Source organism: Bufo bufo, chromosome 9 (genome assembly GCF_905171765.1).
Source record: "Bufo bufo chromosome 9, aBufBuf1.1, whole genome shotgun sequence".
NCBI lineage: Eukaryota > Metazoa > Chordata > Amphibia > Anura > Bufonidae > Bufo > Bufo bufo.
The window spans coordinates 228,480,361-228,502,987 of NC_053397.1; the positions used below are offsets into that span (position 1 = coordinate 228,480,361).

Here is a 22,627-nt window from a genome sequence, read left to right on the forward strand (position 1 = left end):
CTCCTATTGGGCATGTGGCTTGGTGGTGCCAGTCTCCTATTGGGCATGTGGCTTGGTGGTTCCAGTCTTCTATTGGGCATGTGGCTTGGTGGTTCCAGTCTTCTATTGGGCATGTGGCTTGGTGGTTCCAGTCTCCTATTGGGCATGTGGCTTGGTGGTTCCAGTCTCCTATTGGGCATGTGGCTTGGTGGTTCCAGTCTCCTATTGGGCATGTGGCTTGGTGGTTCCAGTCTCCTATTGTGCATGTGGCTTGGTGGTTCCAGTCTCCTATTGGGCATGTGGCTTGGTGGTTCCAGTCTCCTATTGGGCATGTGGCTTGGTGGTTCCAGTCTCCTATTGGGCATGTGGCTTGGTGGTTCCAGTCTTCTATTGGGCATGTGGCTTGGTGGTTCCAGTCTCCTATTGGGCATGTGGCTTGGTGGTTCCAGTCTCCTATTGGGCATGTGGCTTGGTGGTTCCAGTCTCCTATTGGGCATGTGGCTTGGTGGTTCCAGTCTCCTATTGGGCATGTGGCTTGGTGGTTCCAGTCTCCTATTGGGCATGTGGCTTGGTGGTTCCAGTCTCCTATTGGGCATGTGGCTTGGTGGTGCCAGTCTCCTATTGGGCATGTGGCTTGGTGGTTCCAGTCACATGTGATGTATTAGCGCTGGGACGTGAGGGCCTGCCACCAGATTTTTCCAGGGTGCCACTGATCACTTCTACACGGTGAATCACAGCGCAGACGCATGGAATGTCATATTCTGCGCCTCATTTATGACGCTGTGAACGCTGCAGGGCGATGGTAAATCTGCCTCAGGCACAGTACATGAGGTATAGGCACACCTGCCATCTATTGTAATAAAACAGGTACATGAGCACCATAAGGGGGTCAACAGTAGCCCATGGCAACGGGGTCAACCATAGCCCATAGCAACAACGCTAACAGTGACAGACTTTCCAGGTAGGGCCCAGCAGCTGCCCACAGGGAAGCTTGAGGACGAGTCACGTGACACCGCTCTGCCCATTAATACGTGACATGGGCGGGGTCGACATCGATGTGATTGACAAGACAAGCCAGCCAATAAGTGCCAGTATCTGCCGACTTAGTCTTGTTGCTAGGCTGTGAGGCTCCGCCCCTGCAGCAGTCTGACAGGAGCTGTATGTAGTTCCGGCTGGCGGGCGGCGGATTGATTGCTCAGGATCCGGGCAGAGAAATGGTGGCCCCCGGCTGAGAACCGCGCACCCGTTACTAGCCATGAATAGAGCCCAGGGGAGCCAAGTAAAGCCCCGGGCAGGCCCTGGCACCGTGGAGGAGAACCGAACACTGCGGCGGAGGACAGTGGGACCGGAGGAAAGAGCGGGCGCCAGAGAGCAGGTAACTCCCAGCGTGTACCCCGAGTCTGACAGGAGTTGTCCTCCCCTCCCGCCTTTATCCTCCTGAGGGCCCTCATTACCGGACTGCAGTGACCCCAGGAGCTGACACTCACCTGTCCTATTATACCTATAGACACAGGACCCCCAGGAGCTGACACTCACCTGTCCTATTATACCTATAGACACAGGACCCCAGGAGCTGACACTCACCTGTATTATTACACAGGACCCCAGGAGCTGACACTCACCTGTCCTATTACACAGGACCCCAGGAGCTGACACTCACCTGTCCTATTACACAGGACCCCAGGAGCTGACACTCACCTGTCCTATTACACAGGACCCCAGGAGCTGACACTCACCTGTCCTATTACACAGGACCCCAGGAGCTGACACTCACCTGTCCTATTACACAGGACCCCAGGAGCTGACACTCACCTGTCCTATTACACAGGACCCCAGGAGCTGACACTCACCTGTCCTATTACACAGGACCCCAGGAGCTGACACTCACCTGTCCTATTACACAGGACCCCAGGAGCTGACACTCACCTGTCCTATTACACAGGACCCCAGGAGCTGACACTCACCTGTCCTATTACACAGGACCCCAGGAGCTGACACTCACCTGTCCTATTACACAGGACCCCAGGAGCTGACACTCACCTGTCCTATTACACAGGACCCCAGGAGCTGACACTCACCTGTCCTATTACACAGGACCCCAGGAGCTGACACTCACCTGTCCTATTACACAGGACCCCAGGAGCTGACACTCACCTGTCCTATTACACAGGACCCCAGGAGCTGACACTCACCTGTCCTATTACACAGGACCCCAGGAGCTGACACTCACCTGTCCTATTACACAGGACCCCAGGAGCTGACACTCACCTGTCCTATTACACAGGACCCCAGGAGCTGACACTCACCTGTCCTATTACACAGGACCCCAGGAGCTGACACTCACCTGTCCTATTACACAGGACCCCAGGAGCTGACACTCACCTGTCCTATTACACAGGACCCCAGGAGCTGACACTCACCTGTCCTATTACACAGGACCCCAGGAGCTGACACTCACCTGTCCTATTACACAGGACCCCAGGAGCTGACACTCACCTGTCCTATTACACAGGACCCCAGGAGCTGACACTCACCTGTCCTATTACACAGGACCCCAGGAGCTGACACTCACCTGTCCTATTACACAGGACCCCAGGAGCTGACACTCACCTGTCCTATTACACAGGACCCCAGGAGCTGACACTCACCTGTCCTATTACACAGGACCCCAGGAGCTGACACTCACCTGTCCTATTACACAGGACCCCAGGAGCTGACACTCACCTGTCCTATTACACAGGACCCCAGGAGCTGACACTCACCTGTCCTATTACACAGGACCCCAGGAGCTGACACTCACCTGTCCTATTACACAGGACCCCAGGAGCTGACACTCACCTGTCCTATTACACAGGACCCCAGGAGCTGACACTCACCTGTCCTATTACACAGGACCCCAGGAGCTGACACTCACCTGTCCTATTACACAGGACCCCAGGAGCTGACACTCACCTGTCCTATTACACAGGACCCCAGGAGCTGACACTCACCTGTCCTATTACACAGGACCCCAGGAGCTGACACTCACCTGTCCTATTACACAGGACCCCAGGAGCTGACACTCACCTGTCCTATTACACAGGACCCCAGGAGCTGACACTCACCTGTCCTATTACACAGGACCCCAGGAGCTGACACTCACCTGTCCTATTACACAGGACCCCAGGAGCTGACACTCACCTGTCCTATTACACAGGACCCCAGGAGCTGACACTCACCTGTCCTATTACACAGGACCCCAGGAGCTGACACTCACCTGTCCTATTACACAGGACCCCAGGAGCTGACACTCACCTGTCCTATTACACAGGACCCCAGGAGCTGACACTCACCTGTCCTATTACACAGGACCCCAGGAGCTGACACTCACCTGTCCTATTACACAGGACCCCAGGAGCTGACACTCACCTGTCCTATTACACAGGACCCCAGGAGCTGACACTCACCTGTCCTATTACACAGGACCCCAGGAGCTGACACTCACCTGTCCTATTACACAGGACCCCAGGAGCTGACACTCACCTGTCCTATTACACAGGACCCCAGGAGCTGACACTCACCTGTCCTATTACACAGGACCCCAGGAGCTGACACTCACCTGTCCTATTACACAGGACCCCAGGAGCTGACACTCACCTGTCCTATTACACAGGACCCCAGGAGCTGACACTCACCTGTCCTATTACACAGGACCCCAGGAGCTGACACTCACCTGTCCTATTACACAGGACCCCAGGAGCTGACACTCACCTGTCCTATTACACAGGACCCCAGGAGCTGACACTCACCTGTCCTATTACACAGGACCCCAGGAGCTGACACTCACCTGTCCTATTACACAGGACCCCAGGAGCTGACACTCACCTGTCCTATTACACAGGACCCCAGGAGCTGACACTCACCTGTCCTATTACACAGGACCCCAGGAGCTGACACTCACCTGTCCTATTACACAGGACCCCAGGAGCTGACACTCACCTGTCCTATTACACAGGACCCCAGGAGCTGACACTCACCTGTCCTATTACACAGGACCCCAGGAGCTGACACTCACCTGTCCTATTACACAGGACCCCAGGAGCTGACACTCACCTGTCCTATTACACAGGACCCCAGGAGCTGACACTCACCTGTCCTATTACACAGGACCCCAGGAGCTGACACTCACCTGTCCTATTACACAGGACCCCAGGAGCTGACACTCACCTGTCCTATTACACAGGACCCCAGGAGCTGACACTCACCTGTCCTATTACACAGGACCCCAGGAGCTGACACTCACCTGTCCTATTACACAGGACCCCAGGAGCTGACACTCACCTGTCCTATTACACAGGACCCCAGGAGCTGACACTCGTCTGTATTATTATACCTATAGACACAGGACCCCAGGAGCTGACACTCGTCTGTATTATTATACCTATAGACACAGGACCCCAGGAGCTGACACTCGTCTGTATTATTATACCTATAGACACAGGACCCCAGGAGCTGACACTCATCTGTATTATTATACCCATAGACACAGGACCCCAGGAGCTGACACTCACCTGTCCTATTACACAGGACCCCAGGAGCTGACACTCACCTGTCCTATTACACAGGACCCCAGGAGCTGACACTCACCTGTCCTATTACACAGGACCCCAGGAGCTGACACTCGTCTGTATTATTATACCTATAGACACAGGACCCCAGGAGCTGACACTCATCTGTATTATTATACCCATAGACACAGGACCCCAGGAGCTGACACTCGTCTGTATTATTACACAGGACCCCAGGAGCTGACACTCGTCTGTATTATTATACCTATAGACACAGGACCCCAGGAGCTGACACTCGTCTGTATTATTATACCTATAGACACAGGACCCCAGGAGCTGACACTCATCTGTATTATTATACCCATAGACACAGGACCCCAGGAGCTGACACTCGTCTGTATTATTACACAGGACCCCAGGAGCTGACACTCACCTGTCCTATTACACAGGACCCCAGGAGCTGACACTCGTCTGTATTATTATACCTATAGACACAGGACCCCAGGAGCTGACACTCTTCTGTATTATTATACCCATAGACACAGGACCCCAGGAGCTGACACTCTTCTGTATTATTATACCCATAGACACAGGACCCCAGGAGCTGACACTCGTCTGTATTATTATACCCATAGACACAGGACCCCAGGAGCTGACACTCGTCTGTATTATTATACCTATAGACACAGGACCCCAGGAGCTGACACTCGTCTGTATTATTATACCCATAGACACAGGACCCCAGGAGCTGACACTCGTCTGTATTATTATACCCATAGACACAGCACCCCAGGAGCTGACACTCGTCTGTATTATTATACCCATAGACACAGGACCCCAGGAGCTGACACTCGTCTGTATTATTATACCTATAGACACAGGACCCAAGGAGCTGACACTCGTCTGTATTATTATACCCATAGACACAGGACCCCAGGAGCTGACACTCGTCTGTATTATTACACAGGACCCCAGGAGCTGACACTCGTCCGTATTATTATACCTATAGACACAGGACCCCCAGGAGCTGACACTCACCTGTCCTATTATACCTATAGACACAGGACCCCCAGGAGCTGACACTCATCTGTATTATTACACAGGACCCCAGGAGCTGACACTCACCTGTCCTATTACACAGGACCCAAGGAGCTGACACTCGTCTGTATTATTATACCTATAGACACAGGACCCCAGGAGCTGACACTCATCTGTATTATTATACCCATAGACACAGGACCCCAGGAGCTGACACTCGTCTGTATTATTATACCTATAGACACAGGACCCCAGGAGCTGCCACTCGTCCGTATTATTATACCCATAGACACAGGACCCCAGGAGCTGACACTCGTCTGTATTATTATACCCATAGACACAGGACCCCAGGAGCTGACACTCGTCTCTATTATTATACCTATAGACACAGGACCCAAGGAGCTGACACTCGTCTGTATTATTATACCCATAGACACAGGACCCCAGGAGCTGACACTCGTCTGTATTATTACACAGGACCCCAGGAGCTGCCACTCGTCCGTATTATTATACCTATAGACACAGGACCCCCAGGAGCTGACACTCATCTGTATTATTACACAGGACCCCAGGAGCTGACACTCACCTGTCCTATTACACAGGACCCAAGGAGCTGACACTCATCTGTATTATTATACCCATTGACACAGGACCCCAGGAGCTGACACTCGTCTGTATTATTACACAGGACACCAGGAGCTGACACTCATCTGTATTATTACACAGGACACCAGGAGCTGACACTCACCTGTCCTATTATACCTATAGACACAGGACCCCAGGAGCTGCCACTCGTCCGTATTATTATACCTATAGACACAGGACCCCAGGAGCTGACACTCACCTGTATTATTACACAGGACCCCAGGAGCTGACACTCACCTGTCCTATTACACAGGACCCCAGGAGCTGACACTCACCTGTCCTATTACACAGGACCCCAGGAGCTGACACTCACCTGTCCTATTACACAGGACCCCAGGAGCTGACACTCACCTGTCCTATTACACAGGACCCCAGGAGCTGACACTCACCTGTCCTATTACACAGGACCCCAGGAGCTGACACTCACCTGTCCTATTACACAGGACCCCAGGAGCTGACACTCACCTGTCCTATTACACAGGACCCCAGGAGCTGACACTCACCTGTCCTATTACACAGGACCCCAGGAGCTGACACTCACCTGTCCTATTACACAGGACCCCAGGAGCTGACACTCACCTGTCCTATTACACAGGACCCCAGGAGCTGACACTCACCTGTCCTATTATACAGGACCCCAGGAGCTGACACTCATCTGTATTATTATACCCATAGACACAGGACCCCAGGAGCTGACACTCGTCTGTATTATTATACCCATAGACACAGGACCCCAGGAGCTGACACTCGTCTGTATTATTATACAGGACCCCAGGAGCTGCCACTCGTCCGTATTATTATACCTATAGACACAGGACCCCAGGAGCTGACCCCAGGAGCTGACACTCGTCTGTATTATTATACCCATAGACACAGGACCCCAGGAGCTGACACTCGTCTGTATTATTATACCCATAGACACAGGACCCCAGGAGCTGACACTCGTCTGTATTATTATACCCATAGACACAGGACCCCAGGAGCTGACACTCGTCCGTATTATTATACCCATAGACACAGGACCCCAGGAGCTGACACTCGTCCGTATTATTATACAGGACCCCAGGAGCTGACACTCACCTGTCCTATTATACCTATAGACACAGGACCCCAGGAGCTGACACTCATCTGTATTATTACACAGGACCCCAGGAGCTGACACTCACCTGTCCTATTATACAGGACCCCAGGAGCTGACACTCACCTGTCCTATTATACAGGACCCCAGGAGCTGACACTCACCTGTCCTATTATACAGGACCCCAGGAGCTGACACTCGTCCGTATTATTATACCCATAGACACAGGACCCCAGGAGCTGACACTCGTCTGTATTATTATACCCATAGACACAGGACCCCAGGAGCTGACACTCGTCCGTATTATTATACCCATAGACACAGGACCCCAGGAGCTGACACTCGTCCGTATTATTATACAGGACCCCAGGAGCTGACACTCATCTGTATTATTATACCCATAGACACAGGACCCCAGGAGCTGACACTCATCTGTATTATTATACAGGACCCCAGGAGCTGACACTCGTCCGTATTATTATACCTATAGACACAGGACCCCAGGAGCTGACACTCGTCCGTATTATTATACCCATAGACACAGGACCCCAGGAGCTGACACTCACCTGTATTATTATACCCATATACACAGGACCCCAGGAGCTGACACTCACCTGTATTATTATACCTATAGACACAGGACCCCAGGAGCTGACACTCGTCCGTATTATTATACAGGACCCCAGGAGCTGACACTCGTCTGTATTATTATACCCATAGACACAGAACCCCAGGAGCTGATACTCATCTGTATTATTATACCTATAGACACAGGACCCCCAGGAGCTGACACTCGTCTGTATTATTATACCCATAGACACAGGACCCCAGGAGCTGACACTCACCTGTCTTATTATACAGGACCCCAGGAGCTGACACTCGTCTGTATTATTATACCTATAGACACAGGACCCCAGGAGCTGACACTCATCTGTATTATTACACAGGACCCCAGGAGCTGACACTCACCTGTCTTATTATACAGGACCCCAGGAGCTGACACTCGTCTGTATTATTATACCTATAGACACAGGACCCCAGGAGCTGACACTCACCTGTCCTATTATACCCATAGACACAGGACCCCAGGAGCTGACACTCATCTGTATTATTATACCCATAGACACAGGACCCCAGGAGCTGACACTCGTCCGTATTATTATACCCATAGACACAGGACCCCAGGAGCTGACACTCGTCTGTATTATTATACCCATAGACACAGGACCCCAGGAGCTGACACTCGTCTGTATTATTATACCTATAGACACAGAACCCCAGGAGCTGACACTCGTCTGTATTATTATACCCATAGACGCAGGACCCCAGGAGCTGACACTCGTCCGTATTATTATACAGGACCCCAGGAGCTGACACTCATCTGTATTATTATACCCATAGACACAGGACCCCAGGAGCTGACACTCACCTGTCCTATTATACCCATAGACCAGGGCTTGACAAATTTCCTTGGAATCTAGGAGCCAGCTAAAAAAGTTAAAAGCCAGGCGGAGCCGCCTAATAAAATCTATATTGCGATATAATTTTAAGCATGTATATCGCAATATATCGTTTTCTATATTTGGGGGGGGGGTGGGGGGGTGTTCAAACTTTTTTTTTTTTTACTTTATTTAATAACTATTAGCCTCCTTAAGGGCTAGAACCCTTGTCATATTCACCCTAATAGAGCTCTATTGGGTGAATAGGACTTTACACTCTCCCTGCTGTCCTGTGCTTTGTGCACACAACAGCAGGGAGCTGACCATGGCAGCCAGCCTCTGATCAGCCCCCCCCCCCAGCCTCTGATCAGCCCCTCCAGCCTCTGATCAGCCCCTCCAGCCTCTGATCAGCCCCTCCAGCCTCTGATCAGCCCCTCCAGCCTCTGATCAGCCCCTCCAGCCTCTGATCAGCCCCTCTAGCCTCTGATCAGCCCCTCCAGCCTCTGATCAGCCCCTCCAGCCTCTGATCAGCCCCTCCAGCCTCTGATCAGCCCCCCCAGCCTCTGATCAGCCCCCCCAGCCTCTGATCAGCCCCCCCCGCCCCTGATCCGCCCCCCCCGCCTCTGATCAGCCCCCCCAGCCTCTGATCAGCCCCCCCAGCCTCTGATCAGCCCCCCCAGCCTCTGATCAGCCCCCCCCAGCCTCTGATCAGCCCCCCCCCAGCCTCTGATCAGCCCCCCCCAGCCTCTGATCAGCCCCCCCCCCAGCCTCTGATCAGCCCCCCCCCCAGCCTCTGATCAGCCCCCCCCCAGCCTCTGATCAGCCCCTCCAGCCTCTGATCAGCCCCTCCAGCCTCTGATCAGCCCCTCCAGCCTCTGATCAGCCCCTCCAGCCTCTGATCAGCCCCTCTAGCCTCTGATCAGCCCCTCCAGCCTCTGATCAGCCCCTCCAGCCTCTGATCAGCCCCTCCAGCCTCTGATCAGCCCCCCCAGCCTCTGATCAGCCCCCCCAGCCTCTGATCAGCCCCCCCAGCCTCTGATCAGCCCCCCCAGCCTCTGATCAGCCCCCCCAGCCTCTGATCAGCCCCCCCAGCCTCTGATCAGCCCCCCCCAGCCTCTGATCAGCCCCCCCAGCCTCTGATCAGCCCCCCCCCAGCCTCTGATCAGCCCCCCCCCAGCCTCTGATCAGCCCCCCCCCCAGCCTCTGATCAGCCCCCCCCCCAGCCTCTGATCAGCCCCTCCAGCCTCTGATCAGCCCCTCCAGCCTCTGATCAGCCCCTCCAGCCTCTGATCAGCCCCCCCAGCCTCTGATCAGCCCCCCCAGCCTCTGATCAGCCCCCCCAGCCTCTGATCAGCCCCCCCAGCCTCTGATCAGCCCCCCCAGCCTCTGATCAGCCCCCCCAGCCTCTGATCAGCCCCCCCAGCCTCTGATCAGCCCCCCCAGCCTCTGATCAGCCCCCCCCCAGCCTCTGATCAGCCCCCCCCCCAGCCTCTGATCAGCCCCCCCCCCAGCCTCTGATCAGCCCCCCCCCCAGCCTCTGATCAGCCCCCCCCCAGCCTCTGATCAGCCCCCCCCCAGCCTCTGATCAGCCCCCCTCCAGCCTCTGATCAGCCCCCCTCCAGCCTCTGATCAGCCCCCCTCCAGCCTCTGATCAGCCCCCCTCCAGCCTCTGATCAGCCCCCCTCCAGCCTCTGATCAGCCCCCCTCCAGCCTCTGATCAGCCCCCCTCCAGCCTCTGATCAGCCCCCCTCCAGCCTCTGATCAGCCCCCCTCCAGCCTCTGATCAGCCCCCCTCCAGCCTCTGATCAGCCCCCCTCCAGCCTCTGATCAGCCCCCCTCCAGCCTCTGATCAGCCCCCCTCCAGCCTCTGATCAGCCCCCCTCCAGCCTCTGATCAGCCCCCCTCCAGCCTCTGATCAGCCCCCCTCCAGCCTCTGATCAGCCCCCCTCCAGCCTCTGATCAGCCCCCCTCCAGCCTCTGATCAGCCCCCCTCCAGCCTCTGATCAGCCCCCCTCCAGCCTCTGATCAGCCCCCCTCCAGCCTCTGATCAGCCCCCCTCCAGCCTCTGATCAGCCCCCCTCCAGCCTCTGATCAGCCCCCCTCCAGCCTCTGATCAGCCCCCCTCCAGCCTCTGATCAGCCCCCCTCCAGCCTCTGATCAGCCCCCCTCCAGCCTCTGATCAGCCCCCCTCCAGCCTCCCTCTTATCAGCCCCTCCAGCCTCCCTCTTATCAGCCCCTCCAGCCTCCCTCTTATCAGCCCCTCCAGCCTCCCTCTTATCAGCCCCTCCAGCCTCCCTCTTATCAGCCCCTCCAGCCTCCCTCTTATCAGCCCCTCCAGCCTCCCTCTTATCAGCCCCTCCAGCCCCCCTCTTATCAGCCCCTCCAGCCCCCCTCTTATCAGCCCCTCCAGCCTCCCTCTTATCAGCCCCTCCAGCCTCCCTCTTATCAGCCCCTCCAGCCTCCCTCTTATCAGCCCCTCCAGCCTCCCTCTTATCAGCCCCTCCAGCCTCCCTCTTATCAGCCCCTCCAGCCTCCCTCTTATCAGCCCCTCCAGCCTCCCTCTTATCAGCCCCTCCAGCCTCCCTCTTATCAGCCCCTCCAGCCTCCCTCTTATCAGCCCCTCCAGCCTCCCTCTTATCAGCCCCTCCAGCCTCCCTCTTATCAGCCTCCCTCTTATCAGCCCCTCCAGCCTCCCTCTTATCAGCCCCTCCAGCCTTCCTCTTATCAGCCCCTCCCCCCCCTCTTATCAGCCCCCTCTGGTAACAAACCCACCCTGCCTCCCTCCCCAGTATTAATCATTGGTGGCAGTGGCCACAGGGTCCCCCTCCTCCTCCTCCCCCATCATTGGTGGCACTGGCAGTGGGCAGTTCCGATCGGAGTCCCAGCAGTGTAATACTGGGGCTCCGATCGGTTACCATGGCAGCCAGGAGTCACGCTACTGAAGTCCTGGCTGCGATGGTATGTTAGTAAGCAGCATTATACTCACGTGCGCCGTGATCGCCGGGAGCTCCTTCTTCTCATAGGTCTGTGCGGCGCATTGCTAATGCTATAAGCATAGCAATGAGCCGCACAGACAGAAGAAAGAGCGCCCGGTGGCCACGGCGCACGTGAGTATAATGCTGCTCACTAACATACCATCGCAGCCAGGACTTCAGTAGCGTGACTCCTGGCTGCCATGGTAACCGATCGGAGCCCCAGCATTACACTGCTGGGACTCCGATCGGAACTGCCCACTGCCACCAATGCAGAGAGTCGAAACTGAAGAACCCGGCCCCCGACCTCTGACAGGACGCTGTGATCCGCGCGAATAACCCCTCAACTGAGGGGTTAATCGCGCGGATCACAGCGTGCAGTCATAGGGGCCGGGATATGGCCGGCACATTCATTGGTGGCGCAGTGGCCACAGTCCCTCCCCTCCTCCTCCTACCCTGTTCTTAGTGGCCAGCGGCAGCCGCGCACAGTGGGGAGGGAGGGACTCCTCTCCTCCACTGTGCCGCTCAGGAAACCATGGTGCGCGCCGAGAGCGCATCTTTGAAAACGGGCTGACAAATACCCAAGCGCCAGGACCAAATTCCTGGTCGCCATGGCGACCTGGCGCCCGGGATTTGTCGAGCCCTGCCATAGACACAGGACCCCAGGAGCTGACACTCGTCTGTATTATTATACCTATAGACACAGGACCCCAGGAGCTGACACTCACCTGTATTATTATACCTATAGACACAGGACCCCAGGAGCTGACACTCACCTGTATTATTATACCCATAGACACAGGACCCCAGGAGCTGACACTCGTCCGTATTATTATACAGGACCCCAGGAGCTGACACTCGTCCGTATTATTATACAGGACCCCAGGAGCTGACACTCGTCCGTATTATTATACAGGACCCCAGGAGCTGACACTCGTCCGTATTATTATACAGGACCCCAGGAGCTGACACTCGTCCGTATTATTATACAGGACCCCAGGAGCTGACACTCGTCTGTATTATTATACCCATAGACACAGGACCCCAGGAGCTGACACTCGTCTGTATTATTATACCCATAGACACAGGACCCCAGGAGCTGACACTCGTCTGTATTATTATACCTATAGACACAGGACCCCAGGAGCTGACACTCGTCCGTATTATTATACAGGACCCCAGGAGCTGACACTCGTCCGTATTATTATACAGGACCCCAGGAGCTGACACTCGTCCGTATTATTATACAGGACCCCAGGAGCTGACACTCGTCCGTATTATTATACAGGACCCCAGGAGCTGACACTCGTCCGTATTATTATACAGGACCCCAGGAGCTGACACTCGTCCGTATTATTATACAGGACCCCAGGAGCTGACACTCGTCCGTATTATTATACAGGACCCCAGGAGCTGACACTCGTCCGTATTATTATACAGGACCCCAGGAGCTGACACTCGTCCGTATTATTGTACAGGACCCCAGGAGCTGACACTCGTCCGTATTATTGTACAGGACCCCAGGAGCTGACACTCGTCCGTATTATTATACAGGACCCCAGGAGCTGACACTCGTCCGTATTATTATACAGGACCCCAGGAGCTGACACTCGTCCGTATTATTATACAGGACCCCAGGAGCTGACACTCGTCCGTATTATTATACAGGACCCCAGGAGCTGACACTCGTCCGTATTATTATACAGGACCCCAGGAGCTGACACTCGTCCGTATTATTATACAGGACCCCAGGAGCTGACACTCGTCCGTATTATTATACAGGACCCCAGGAGCTGACACTCGTCCGTATTATTATACAGGACCCCAGGAGCTGACACTCGTCCGTATTATTATACAGGACCCCAGGAGCTGACACTCGTCCGTATTATTATACAGGACCCCAGGAGCTGACACTCGTCCGTATTATTATACAGGACCCCAGGAGCTGACACTCGTCCGTATTATTATACAGGACCCCAGGAGCTGACACTCGTCCGTATTATTATACAGGACCCCAGGAGCTGACACTCGTCCGTATTATTATACAGGACCCCAGGAGCTGACACTCGTCCGTATTATTATACAGGACCCCAGGAGCTGACACTCGTCCGTATTATTATACAGGACCCCAGGAGCTGACACTCGTCCGTATTATTATACAGGACCCCAGGAGCTGACACTCGTCCGTATTATTATACAGGACCCCAGGAGCTGACACTCGTCCGTATTATTATACAGGACCCCAGGAGCTGACACTCGTCCGTATTATTATACAGGACCCCAGGAGCTGACACTCGTCCGTATTATTATACAGGACCCCAGGAGCTGACACTCGTCCGTATTATTATACAGGACCCCAGGAGCTGACACTCGTCCGTATTATTATACAGGACCCCAGGAGCTGACACTCGTCCGTATTATTATACCCATAGACACAGGACCACAGGAGCTGACACTCGTCTGTATTATTATACCCATAGACACAGGACCCCAGGAGCTGACACTCGTCTGTATTATTATACCCATAGACACAGGACCCCAGGAGCTGACACTCGTCTGTATTATTATACCCATAGACACAGAACCCCTCCCCCCCCAGTTACTGTGCAGGGTTGGTATTTCGTACTTTGTGCGGTTTATAAAATCTCGGTGAATCTTTGACGTTTTCTCTAGCGCTGCTCGTCATTGTTAAAGTACTGGATTTGGATGAGAGGCAACAATATGGCCGCTATGTGTTACTGGCAGCCACCATACTCTTCATCGTTACAAAGCAATGAAATGCTTGTGTGTAACGACCAATAAAAACAAGATTGCAAATTGGTCACGGCTGCGCCATTATGAGACGTGGCGTCTGTGGCCAACCTTCTGATCGCTGCAGGTTTATTCACCATCGTAGTGGGGTGCGCGGGGGTCGCTGAGGGGAGTAGTGGGGTGCGCGGGGGTCGCTGAGGGGAGTAGTGGGGTGCGCGGGGGTCGCTGAGGGGAGTAGTGGGGTGCGCGGGGGTCGCTGAGGGGAGTAGTGGGGTGCGCGGGGGTCGCTGAGGGGAGTAGTGGGGTGCGCGGGGGTCGCTGAGGGGAGTAGTGGGGTGCGCGGGGGTCGCTGAGGGGAGTAGTGGGGTGCGCGGGGGTCGCTGAGGGGAGTAGTGGGGTGCGCGGGGGTCGCTGAGGGGAGTAGTGGGGTGCGCGGGGGTCGCTGAGGGGAGTAGTGGGGTGCGCGGGGGTCGCTGAGGGGAGTAGTGGGGTGCGCGGGGGTCGCTGAGGGGAGTAGTGGGGTGCGCGGGGGTCGCTGAGGGGAGTAGTGGGGTGCGCGGGGGTCGCTGAGGAGTAGTGGGGTGCGCGGGGGTCGCTGAGGAGTAGTGGGGTGCGCGGGGGTCGCTGAGGAGTAGTGGGGTGCGCGGGGGTCAAATTGGCAGCGACTCCATTCTCATCAATATCCCACACTGTTCTGCTCTCTGGGCCCCTGTGGCGGCTCCGCGCGGATGTCCGGGCCCCCTGCTCGGGGTGGCGGGCTTCTCTATCACAGGACACCCCCTGTTTTGCCCCAGGTGCACTGATCTACCAGACACGAAGGGGTTGTTTTATATGTTGCACAAGGCCACGTTTCCTTCAGGTGGGTCACTTGAGCTGCGTGCTGTCTGCGGTCGCACGGTGGGCCGCTGGCTTTCTGTTTGCTTTCACTCTTTGTCCTTTCAAAACGTGGACTCTGGAACGTGTGTCATTGACCTCATCGCATCTGCCGGTAAACACCAGAACGGAAAATTCCACGGTACAGATGTGGGTCACCTTCATAGGAGGCTGCGGGAGGAGAGCAGTATGGCCGCCCTGTTATATGGCAGAAGCGTTAACAGCGACTTTACTGATCATCCGCCTGTCGTCCTTCAAGTTCTTCCTGCGGTCTGTGGCCTCCTCCATGTTCCTACCTGGGTCACTAGCGGCTTCCATTACCGGTGTCCTCGCACCCCGGCTGAGCGGACGCAGCATTGTTGGCCGTTGTGCCTGTGTTCACCTTAGTTCTGGCATCTTAGTCATGAACCAGGAGGCACAGGATGAGCAGTTCTAGTTTCCACTGATGGAGCAGGGAGTTGTGGAACGTAAAATACCCAGTATGTCCGCTCCTTATAGCGCAGCTGCTCAGGGCAGGAAATGGTTAAGGGTTTATACTGGGGTCAGAGGTGGAAGGAGTGCAGTCTCATGCAGGGGGTGGGAAGATTCTGCTGCCGCTTTTCTCCACTACTTCCTGTTTCTAGCTGCTTATCCTTCTGGTTTTCTTGAGGTCGTGGAACACGGTCCGTGAGATACCGGACTGGCATCCTGAGCGCACGGCGTCGTTGGTTGCTATGATGCCGTGCGCTTTGTGCCACCACCACAGTAATACACTCGTATAGATCATAAGTGTGTGTTGCTGTTCTGCGGCGGCGGCACAAAGCGCACGGCGTCATAGCAACCAACGACGCCGTGCGCTCAGGATGCCAGTCCGGTATCTCGCGGACCGTGTTCCACGGACATGTGAATTCAGCCTAACTTAGTATTGTGTAATGGGTGGGGTCTTCCACGCTATACTGTGTGTGGGGTGCTCACTAGTGTAGATGTGGCCACTGTCATGGGTGGGGTGCTCCACGCTATACTGTAGATGTGGCCTTTTCTGGGGTGCTCGCTAGTGTAGACGTGGCCACCATGTCATGGGTGGGGTGCTCCCTGGTCCTGATGTCACCACCATGTCATGGGTGACGTGGCCTCTGTGTTAGGTTGTGTTCCCCCCCCCCCCCCCCCCCCCCAGGATGCCCCCTAACGACGCTCAGATGTGTGGTCTGCTTCAGATTACCTGCTGTGATATTTCGGTGACACTTTAGTTACTGGGATTTTTTTCCCTGCGCAGGGTGGAGGAGTATATTACCATGCTCCACGCCCGGCAGCCACGTGTGACTTGTTTTAGTGATGGATGACTGGCGGTTGTGGGGTATTAAGAGATTACAACATGAAAGGCGCCAAATTATACTATAAGCTGACATTTATACCTCGTTATTTCCATGTTGGCAGACGGCGCCTCCAAGAACCTATTTAGGGTGCTGTTATTGGGGGTATTTCCCAGGTCATGCCCCCTGTTTATGGTGAACGGTCCGGGAGCGCTGCACCTAATGCACCAGGGTCCCATCTCTCCGGAAGATTGTAGTCCATGGCAGGTCTACGAAAGTGCAAGAGACGAGGCAGTTCTGGGGAAGTTGGGTGGCAGCTAGGGTTAAATTATTGGGCATTGGCAGGTGTAGTTGGTGCAGCTGTCCGGCAATGGGTGGTGTGAGGGTTGGACAGACCTCGGGGGGGGGGGGGGGGGGGGGGGGGGTGGGAATGATATACTGGTGAGCAGAGGATAGTCCGATGCCCGTCATGTCTGTGGCCGGGGTGATGGCAGCTCCCGGGGGGTCAGCCGTTCTCTCCCTGTATACAGATGATATGCTGGTGAGCGGAGGATAGTCCCGTGGCTGTGGTGATGGCACCTCCCGGGGGGTCAGCCGTTCTCTCCCTGTATACAGATGATATGCTGGTGAGCGGAGGATAGTCCGGTGGCCAGGGTGATGGCAGCTCCCGGGGGGTCAGCCGTTCTCTCCCTGTATTCAGATGATATGCTGGTGAGCGGAGGATAGTCCCGTGGCCGGGGTGATGGCACCTCCCGGGGGGTCAGCCGTTCTCTCCCTGTATACAGATGATATGCTGGTGAGCGGAGGATAGTCCCGTGGCCGGGGTGATGGCAGCTCCCGGGGGGGTCAGCCGTTCTCTCCCTGTATACAGATGATATGCTGGTGAGCGGAGGATAGTCCGGTGGCAGGGGTGATGGCACCTCCCGGGGGGTCAGCCGTTCTCTCCCTGTATACAGATGATATGCTGGTGAGCGGAGGATAGTCCAGTGGCCGGGGTGATGGCACCTCCCGGGGGGTCAGCCGTTCTCTCCCTGTATACAGATGATATGCTGGTGAGCGGAGGATAGTCCCGTGGCCGGGGTGATGGCAGCTCCCGGGGGGTCAGCCGTTCTCTCCCTGTATACAGATGATATGCTGGTGAGCGGAGGATAGTCCGGTGGCTGTGGTGATGGCACCTCCCGGGGGGTCAGCCGTTCTCTCCCTGTATACAGATGATATGCTGGTGAGCGGAGGATAGTCCCGTGGCCGGGGTGATGGCAGCTCCCGGGGGGTTAGCCGTTCTGTCCCTGTATTCAGATTATATGCTGGTGAGCGGAGGATAGTCCAGTGGCCGGGGTGATGGCACCTGCCGGGGGGGTCAGCCGTTCTCTCCCTGTATTCAGATGATATGCTGGTGAGCGGAGGATAGTCCAGTGGCCGGGGGGTCAGCCGTTCTCTCCCTGTATTCAGATGATATGCTGGTGAGCGGAGGATAGTCCAGTGGCCGGGGTGATGGCACCTGCCGGGGGGTCAGCCGTTCTCTCCCTGTATTCAGATGATATGCTGGTGAGCGGAGGATAGTCCAGTGGCCGGGGGGTCAGCCGTTCTCTCCCTGTATTCAGATGATATGCTGGTGAGCGGAGGATAGTCCCGTGGCCGGGGTGATGGCAGCTCCCGGGGGGTTAGCCGTTCTGTCCCTGTATTCAGATTATATGCTGGTGAGCGGAGGATAGTCCAGTGGCCGGGGTGATGGCACCTGCCGGGGGGTCAGCCGTTCTCTCCCTCTATTCAGATGATATGCTGGTGAGCGGAGGATAGTCCAGGGGCCGGGGTGATGGCACCTGCCGGGGGGTCAGCCGTTCTCTCCCTCTATTCAGATGATATGCTGGTGAGCGGAGGATAGTCCCGTGGCCGGGGTGATGGCAGCTCCCGGGGGGTCAGCCGTTCGGTTTCTGTATTCAGATGATATGCTGGTGAGCGGAGGATAGTCCAGTGGCCGGGGTGATGGCACCTGCCGGGGGGTCAGCCGTTCTCTCCCTCTATTCAGATGATATGCTGGTGAGCGGAGGATGGTCCCGTGGCCGGGGTGATGGCAGCTCCCGGGGGGTCAGCCGTTCGGTTTCTGTATTCAGATTATATGCTGGTGAGCGGAGGATAGTCCCGTGGCCGGGGTGATGGCAGCTCCCGGGGGGTCAGCCGTTCGGTTTCTGTATTCAGATTATATGCTGGTGAGCGGAGGATGGTCCCGTGGCCGGGGTGATGGCAGCTCCCGGGGGGTCAGCCGTTCTCTCCCTATATACAGATTATATGGTGGTGAGCGGAGGATAGTCCAGTGGCCGGGGTGATGGCAGCTCCCGGGGGGTCAGCCATTCTCTCTCTGTATTCAGATTATATGCTGGTGAGCGGAGGATAGTCCCGTGGCCGGGGTGATGGCAGCTCCCGGGGGGTCAGCCGTTCGGTTTCTGTATTCAGATTATATGCTGGTGAGCGGAGGATAGTCCCGTGGCCGGGGTGATGGCAGCTCCCGGGGGGGTCAGCCATTCGGTCCCTGTATTCAGATGATATGCTGGTGAGCGGAGGATAGTCCGCTGGCCGGGGTGATGGCAGCTCCCGGGGGGTCAGCCGTTCTCTCCCTATATACAGATGATATGCTGGTGAGCGGAGGATAGTCCGGTGGCCGGGGTGATGGCAGCTCCCGGGGGGTCAGCCGTTCGGTTTCTGTATTCAGATTATATGCTGGTGAGCGGAGGATAGTCCGGTGGCCGGGGTGATGGCAGCTCCCGGGGGGTCAGCCGTTCTCTCCCTGTATACAGATGATATGGTGGTGAGCGGAGGATAGTCCAGTGGCCAGGGTGATGGCAGCTCCCGGGGGGTCAGCCGTTCTCTCTCTGTATACAGATGATATGCTGGTGAGCGGAGGATAGTCCGGTGGCCGGGGTGATGGCAGCTCCCGGGGGGTCAGCCGTTCGGTTTCTGTATTCAGATTATATGCTGGTGAGCGGAGGATAGTCCGGTGGCAGGGGTGATGGCACCTCCCGGGGGGTCAGCCGTTCTCTCCCTATATACAGATTATATGGTGGTGAGCGGAGGATAGTCCAGTGGCCAGGGTGATGGCAGCTCCCGGGGGGTCAGCCGTTCTCTCTCTGTATACAGATTATATGCTGGTGAGCGGAGGATAGTCCGGTGGCCGGGGTGATGGCAGCTCCCGGGGGGTCAGCCGTTCTCTCCCTATATACAGATGATATGCTGGTGAGCGGAGGATAGTCCGGTGGCCGGGGTGATGGCACCTCCCGGGGGGTCAGCCGTTCTCTCCCTGTATACAGATTATATGCTGGTGAGCGGAGGATAGTCCGGTGGCAGGGGTGATGGCAGCTCCCGGGGGGTCAGCCGTTCTCTCTCTGTATACAGATTATATGCTGGTGAGCGGAGGATAGTCCGGTTGCCGGGGTGATGGCAGCTCCCGGGGGGTCAGCCGTTCTCTCTCTGTATACAGATTATATGCTGGTGAGCGGAGGATAGTCCGGTGGCAGGGGTGATGGCAGCTCCCGGGGGGTCAGCCGTTCGGTTTCTGTATTCAGATTATATGCTGGTGAGCGGAGGATAGTCCAGTGGCCGGGGTGATGGCACCTCCCGGGGGGTCAGCCGTTCTCTCTCTGTATTCAGATTATATGCTGGTGAGCGGAGGATAGTCCGGTTGCCAGGGTGATGGCAGCTCCCGGGGGGTCAGCCGTTCTCTCTCTGTATACAGATTATATGCTGGTGAGCGGAGGATAGTCCGGTTGCCAGGGTGATGGCAGCTCCCGGGGGGTCAGCCGTTCTCTCTCTGTATACAGATTATATGGTGGTGAGCGGAGGATAGTCCAGTGGCCAGGGTGATGGCAGCTCCCGGGGGGTCAGCCGTTCGGTTTCTGTATTCAGATTATATGCTGGTGAGCGGAGGATAGTCCGGTGGCCGGGGTGATGGCAGCTCCCGGGGGGTCAGCCGTTCTCTCCCTATATACAGATTATATGCTGGTGAGCGGAGGATAGTCCGGTGGCAGGGGTGATGGCACCTCCCGGGGGGTCAGCCGTTCTCTCCCTGTATTCAGATTATATGCTGGTGAGCGGAGGATAGTCCGGTGGCCGGGGTGATGGCAGCTCCCGGGGGGTCAGCCGTTCTCTCCCTATATACAGATTATATGCTGGTGAGCGGAGGATAGTCCGGTGGCAGGGGTGATGGCACCTCCCGGGGGGTCAGCCGTTCTCTCCCTGTATACAGATTATATGCTGGTGAGCGGAGGATAGTCCGGTGGCCGGGGTGATGGCAGCTCCCGGGGGGTCAGCCGTTCGGTTTCTGTATTCAGATTATATGCTGGTGAGCGGAGGATAGTCCGGTGGCCGGGGTGATGGCAGCTCCCGGGGGGTCAGCCGTTCTCTCCCTATATACAGATTATATGCTGGTGAGCGGAGGATAGTCCGGTGGCCGGGGTGATGGCACCTCCCGGGGGGTCAGCCGTTCTCTCCCTGCATACAGATTATATGCTGGTGAGCGGAGGATAGTCCGGTGGCCGGGGTGATGGCACCTCCTGCATTGCCACGTGTCCACACATGTCGTCAGGCCCGTCCTCTGGTGCTGGAGTCATTCACAGTCCGCAGAACGGGTCTGCATCCATTCCACAATTTTGCAGAACAGATTCCTTTTCAATGGGGCAGGAATGTGCTGTCCACATCCGCTCTTCTGGATCCGCCATTCCGTTCCCGAAAAAAATAGAACATGTCCTATTCTTGTCGGCAATTGCGGACAAGAAAAGGCATTTTCTATGAGTGCGGTCTGCAAAATGCGGAACGCACATTGCCGGTGTCCGTGTTTTGCGGATTCGTAAAAAAAACACATACGGATGTGTGAATGGACCCTAAGGGAGCACAGATTTACTAAAATCCTTTGTGTTTGATGAGAACACAACCCCTGCCACCTCCTGGTGTCCGTACCCCGGAATTTGTTGGCGAATGGCGTCAGTTCTTAGGTTTGGTTGTTTTCCGACCCTTTTGTATTCCCTGTGTAGAACTTGTCTGGAACACGCGGTGAATTTTGCGCCCGTTGTGTAATAAGCCCCTGTGTGCTTGTTTTTCAGGATGTGGCCCCTCCGCCGGCTTCTCTGCTCTTCAGAAAATTGAGTAACCCCGATCTCTTCTCCTCCACGGGCAAAGTGAAGCTGCACCGCCAGCTGAGCCAGGACGACTGTAAGCTGCGGCGCGGAAGCCTGACCTCTGCACTAGCAGGTGAGTGATGGGGATGATGAGAGTCCATGTCACTCCAGGGCCGCCTCCTTCGTCCTGCAGCGTCCTCTCGTCAGTTTTATTTCTTCCTCCTTCATCGAGAGGTTGGAAATTTGTCCGGACCTTGTTCTGCTGAAACAGCTGAGGGTTTGTCACAATTATATCCAGCCTAGGCAATCCTCAGTGGACTCCAGACTGGCACAAACCACCTGCGCTGATACATTGTAACAAACCCTCAGCTGTGAGAAGTGTTTGGCCAGGGCAGATTTTCCATTCATTGACAAGAGGCAGAGGTCAGTTAGTGTTAGGCCTCATGCACACGACCGTTGTTTTATTCTGTGTCCGTTGTGCCATTTTTCGTGATTTTTCTGCAGGCCCATTGACTTTCAATGGGTCAGTTGAAAACTTGGCTAATGCACCGTTTGCCGTCCGTGATCCGTGGTTCCAGTCCGTCAAAAAAATATGACCTGTCCTATTATTTTTGCGGAAAACGGTTCGCGGACCCATTCAAGTCAATGGGACTGCTAAAAAACGCGGAGGCACACAAGAGTGTCATCCGCGTCCGTTTTTGTTCCTATCATTTGCATGGCAAACCTGTCTTAGACTTTTTTTTTACTTTCCTTTGTCTGGTGGTCCTCCAAAAATAAAGGAAGGCACTCGAAACAAAAACGGAAACGTATCATGGAACAACGGAACCCCGTTTTGCGGACCGATGAAAAAACAACTGTGTGCATGAGGCCTTATACAGTGATAAAAGTCTGGAGATCCTCTTAGGCCCCTT

At 55.6% G+C, this 22,627-nt stretch overlaps 1 protein-coding gene across 3 annotated transcripts in view; it reads left to right on the forward strand.

Annotated features, from left to right (window-relative positions):
• The first annotated feature begins 949 nt into the window (after positions 1-949).
• MAST2 (microtubule associated serine/threonine kinase 2) overlaps positions 950-22,627 on the forward strand; it is a 105,243-nt gene continuing 83,565 nt past the window's right edge. Inside the window, exons 1-2 of one of the 3 annotated variants that reach the window (XM_040407510.1) lie at positions 950-1,354; positions 21,702-21,849. In XM_040407510.1, coding sequence (XP_040263444.1) covers positions 1,235-1,354; positions 21,702-21,849 — 268 coding nt within the window. In that variant the 5' untranslated portion in view covers positions 950-1,234. The remainder of the gene's footprint in view (positions 1,355-21,701; positions 21,850-22,627) is intronic. The other 2 variants (XM_040407508.1, XM_040407509.1) reach the window with 2 other exon arrangements.